The sequence below is a fragment of the Herpailurus yagouaroundi genome, unplaced genomic scaffold (genome assembly GCF_014898765.1).
Source record: "Herpailurus yagouaroundi ecotype Mexico unplaced genomic scaffold, PumYag 219, whole genome shotgun sequence".
NCBI classification, from domain to species: domain Eukaryota; kingdom Metazoa; phylum Chordata; class Mammalia; order Carnivora; family Felidae; genus Herpailurus; species Herpailurus yagouaroundi.
Genome location: NW_024412450.1, coordinates 2,073,516 through 2,079,169, shown reverse-complemented (window position 1 = coordinate 2,079,169; position 5,654 = coordinate 2,073,516). Strand labels below are relative to the sequence as shown.

Here is a 5,654-nt window from a genome sequence, read left to right as displayed (position 1 = left end):
AGGAAAAAGGCATTGAAATCCAAGAGGCACAGAGAACTCCCTTCAGACGTAACTTGAATCGATCTTCTGCACGACATATCATAGTGAAACTTGCAAAATACAAGGATAAAGAGAAAATTCTGAAAGCAGCAAGGGGTAAACGTGCCCTCACATATAAAGGGAGACCTATAAGACTCGTGACTGATCTCTCTTTTGAAATTTGGCAGGCCAGAAAGGATTGGCACGAGATCTTCAATGTGCTAGACAGAAAAAATATGTAGCCGAGAATCCTTTATCCAGCAAGTCTGTCATTTAGAATAGAAGGAGAGATAAAGGTCTTCCCAAACAAACAAAAACTGAAGGAATTTGTCACCACTAAACCAGCCCTACAAGAGATCCTAAGGGGGACCCTGTGAGACAAAGTACCAGAGACATCACTACAAGCATAAAACATACAGACATCACAATGACTCTAAACCCGTATCTTTCTATAATAACACTGAATGTAAATGGATTAAATGCGCCAACCAAAAGACATAGGGTATCAGAATGGATAAAAAAACAAGACCCATCTATTTGCTGTCTACAAGAGACTCATTTTAGACCTGAGGACACCTTTAGATTGAGAGTGAGGGGATGGAGAACTATTTATCATGCTACTGGAAGCCAAAAGAAAGCTGGAGTAGCCATACTTATATCAGACAAACTAGACTTTAAATTAAAAGCTGTAACAAGAGATGAAGAAGGACATTATATAATAGTGACAGGGTCTATCCATCAGGAAGAGCTAACAATTATAAATGTCTATGCGCCAAATACCGGAGCCCCCAAATATATAAAACAATTACTCATAAACATAAGCAACCTTATTGATAAGAATGTGGTCATTGCAGGGGACTTTAACACCCCACTTACAGAAATGGATAGATCATCTAGACACACGGTCAATAAAGAAACAAGGGCCCTGAATGATACATTGGATCAGATGGACTTGACACATATATTTAGAACTCTGCATCCCAAAGCAACAGAATATACTTTCTTCTCGAGTGCACATGGACATTCTCCAAGATAGATCATATACTGGGTCACAAAACAGCCCTTCATAAGTATACAAGAATTGAAATCATACCATGCATACTTTCAGACCACAATGCTATGAAACTTGAAATCAACCACAGGAAAAAGTCTGGAAAACCTCTAAAAGCATGGAGGTTAAAGAACACCCTACTAACGAATGAGTGGGTCAACCAGGCAATTAGAGAAGAAATTAAAAAATATATGGAGGGGCGCCTGGGTGGCGCAGTCGGTTAAGCGTCCGACTTCAGCCAGGTCACGATCTCGCAGTCCGTGAGTTCGAGCCCCGCGTCAGGCTCTGGGCTGATGGCTCAGAGCCTGGAGCCTGTTTCCGATTCTGTGTCTCCCTCTCTCTCTGCCCCTCCCCTGTTCATGCTCTGTCTCTCTCTGTCCCAAAAATAAATAAACATTAAAAAAAAATTAAAAAAAAATATATGGAAACAAATGAAAATGAAAATAAAACAATCCAAACGCTTTGGGACGCAGTGAAGGCAGTCCTGAGAGGAAAATACATTGCAATCCAGGCCTATCTCAAGAAACAAGAAAAACCCCAAATACAAAATCTAACAGCACACCTAAAGGAAATAGAAGCAGAACAGCAAAGGCAGTCTAAACCCAGTAGAAGAAGAGAAATAATAAAGATCAGAGCAGAAATAAACAATATAGAATCTAAAAAAACTGTAGAGCAGATCAACGAAACCAAGAGTTGGTTTTTTGAAAAAATAAACAAAATTGACAAACCTCTAGCCAGGCTTCTCGAAAAGAAAAGGGAGATGACCCAAATAGATAAAATCATGAATGAAAATGGAATGATTACAACCAATCCCTCAGAGATACAAGCAATTATCAGGGAATACTATGAAAAATTATATGCCAACAAATTGGACAACCTGGAAGAAATGGACAAATTCCTGAACACCCACACTCTTCCAAAACTCAATCAGGAGGAAATAGAAAGCTTGAACAGACCCATCACCAGCGAAGAAATTGAATCGGTTATCAAAAATCTCCCAACAAATAAGAGTCCAGGACCAGATGGCTTCCCAGGGGAGTTCTACCAGACGTTTAAAGCAGAGATAATACCTATCCTTCTCAAGCTATTCCAAGAAATAGAAGGGGAAGGAAAACTTCGAGACTCATTCTATGAAGCCAGTATTACTTTGATTCCTAAACCAGACAGAGACCCAGTAAAAAAAGAGAACTACAGGCCAATATCCCTGATGAATATGGATGCCAAAATTCTCAATAAAATACTAGCAAATCGAATTCAACGGCATATAAAAAGAATTATTCACCATGACCAAGTGGGATTCATTCCTGGGCTGCAGGGCTGGTTCAACATTCGCAAATCAATCAACGTGATACAGCACATTAACAAAAAAAAAAAAAGAGAAGAACCATATGATCCTGTCAATCGATGTAGAAACGGCCTTTGACAAAATCCGGCACCCTTTCTTAATAAAAACCCTTGAGAAAGTCGGGATAGAAGGAACATACTTAAAGATCATAAAAGCCATTTATGAAAAGCCCACAGCTAACATCATCCTCAACGGGGAAAAACTGAGAGCTTTTTCCCTGAGATCAGGAACACGACAGGGATGCCCACACTCACCGCTGTTGTTTAACATAGTGCTGGAAGTTCTAGCATCAGGAGTCAGACACCAAAAGGAAATCAAAGGCATCCAAATTGGCAAAGATGAAGTCAAGCTTTCGCTTCTTGCAGATGACATGATATTATACATGGAAAATCCGATAGACTCCACCAAAAGTCTGCTAGAACTGATACATGAATTCAGCAAAGTTGCAGGATACAAAATCAATGTACAGAAATCAGTTGCATTCTCATACACTAACAATGAAGCAACAGAAAGACAAATAAAGAAACTGATCCCATTCACAATTGCACCAAGAAGCATAAAATACCTAGGAATAAATCTAACCAAAGATGTAAAAGATCTGTATGCTGAAAACTGTAGAAAACTTATGAAGGTAATTGAAGAAGATATAAAGAAATGGAAAGACATTCCCTGCTCATGGATTGGAAGAATAAATATTGTCAAAATGTCAATACTACCCAAAGCTATTTACACATTCAATGCAATCCCAATCAAAATTGCACCAGCATTCTTCTCGAAACTAGAACAAGCAATCCTAAAATTCATATGGAACCACAAAAGGCCCCGAATAGCCAAAGCAATTTTGAAGAAGACCAAAGCAGGAGGCATCACAATCCCAGACTTTAGCCTCTACTACAAAGCTGTCATCATCAAGACAGCATGGTATTGGCACAAAAACAGACACATAGACCAATGGAATAGAATAGAAACCCCAGAACTAGACCCACAAACGTATGGCCAACTCATCTTTGACAAAGCAGGAAAGAACATCCAATGGAAAAAAGACAGTCTCTTTAACAAATGGTGCTGGGAGAACTGGACAGCAACATGCAGAAGGTTGAAACGAGACCACTTTCTCACACCATTCACAAAAATAAACTCAAAATGGATCAAGGACCTGAATGTGAGACAGGAAACCATCAAAACCTTAGAGGAGAAAGCAGGAAAAGACCTCTCTGACCTCAGCCGTAGCAATCTCTTACTCGACACATCTCCAAAGGCAAGGGAATTAAAAGCAAAAGTGAATTACTGGGACCTTATGAAGATAAAAAGCTTCTGCACAGCAAAGGAAACAACCAACAAAACTAAAAGGCAACCAACGGAATGGGAAAAGATATTTGCAAATGACATATCGGACAAAGGGCTAGTATCCAAAATCTAGAATACAATATTTTAGCCATAGTTACAGTGCTGTGCCCTGGAGCTCCCAAACATACTCACCTTGCGTAAACTAGAACTTCATAGCCGTTGGCCAACATCTCCCCGTGTCTCCCGCCCCCAGCCCCTAGAAACCTCTACTCTACTTTCTGCTTTTATGAGTTTGACCACTCTTGGCTGCATATAACGTAAATCGTGCAGTATTTGTTTTTCTGTGTTTGGCTTATTTCACTTAGCATAAAGTACTCCAGGTTTATCTATATTGTGACAAATGGCCAGAACTGCTTCTTTTTTAAGGCTGAACAATATTCCATTATTTATGTATTTATATAAATACATCTGCACATATGCACTATGTATAGACATATATAGACACATATATAAATGCACATATGCACTTATGCAGTATGTATAGACATGTACACACATATATAAATGCACATATGTACATATGTACTATGTATAGACATATATACACACATATATAAATGCACATTTGCACATATGCAGTATGTATAGACATATATACACATATATAAATGCACATTTGCACATATGCACTATGTATAGATATATATACACACATATATAAATGCACATTTGCACATATGCACTATGTATAGACATATGTACACACATTTAATATATAAATGCACATATGTACATATGTATTATGTATAGACATATATACACACATATATAAATGCACATTTGCACATATGCACCATGTATAGACATATATACACACATATGTACTATATATACACACATATACAGTATACACATAAACAATATAAAAGTATATATATATTCAGCTGTTCACACATAGGCTGTTCCCATATCTTAGCAACTATGAATATACTGCAGTGAGCATGGGAATGCAGATATCTCTTTGAGATCCTGTTTTCATTTTGTTTGGATGTAGATCCAGAAGTGGGATTGCTCGATCATGTTAGTTCTATTGTTAATTTTTGAGAAACCTTCATACCATTTTCCATAATAGCTGTACCAGTTGACATTCCCACTGACAATCTACAACAATTTTCGTTGCTCCACATCCTCTCCAACACTTGTTACTTTTGTCTTTTTGATAATAGCATCTTAGCAGGTGTGAGCTGACATCTCATTGTAGTTTTGATTTGCATTTCCCTATGATTTGTTATGTTGACCACCTTTTCATATACCTCTTGGCCATCTGTATGTCTCTCTGGAAAAAAACATCTGTTCAGATCCTATGCTTGTTTTTAAAATCAGGTTGTTTGTTTTATTGCTGTTGTATGGGTTCCTTACATATCTTGGAAACTAACTCCTTATCTGATATATTGTTTGCAAATATTTTCTCCCATTCCATAGGTTGCCTTTCACTTTAATTGCTTCTTTTGTGTGCAAAAGCTTGTCAGTTTGATGTAGTCCCATTTGTGAATTTTTGCTTTTGTTGCCTGTGCTTTTGATTGTTAAATCAAAAAAATCATTGTCAAGACTAACACCAAGGAGTGTTCCTTTTGTTTACTTCTACTAGCTTTATGGTTTCAGGATGTACATTTAAATCTTTAATCATTTTGAGGAATTTTTTTGTGTTGTATAAGGGTCCAATTTCTTTTTCCTTTCTTCTGTCTTTCTCTTTTTTTCTCTTTCCCTCTTTCTCTCTTCCTTCCTCCCTCCCTTCCTTTCTTCCCTCTTTCCTTCCATGTATATGCATATCCAAGTTTTCAACAATCTTTATTATAGAGACTGTCTTTTCCTCATCATATGTTCTTAATGCCTTTGTCAAAAATTAGTTGACCACATAGGTGTGGGTTTATTTTCAGGCTCTCTACTCTGTTC

At 37.6% G+C, this 5,654-nt stretch overlaps 1 protein-coding gene across 1 annotated transcript in view; it reads right to left on the bottom strand.

Annotated features, from left to right (window-relative positions):
* The window catches only part of LOC121018397 (olfactory receptor 10C1), a 30,847-nt gene extending 26,916 nt beyond the window's left edge, over positions 1 to 3,931 (bottom strand). The window contains 1 exon segment of the mRNA XM_040457130.1: positions 3,894 to 3,931. Coding sequence (XP_040313064.1) covers positions 3,894 to 3,931 — 38 coding nt within the window.
* Between the last annotated feature and the right edge of the window lie 1,723 nt (positions 3,932 to 5,654).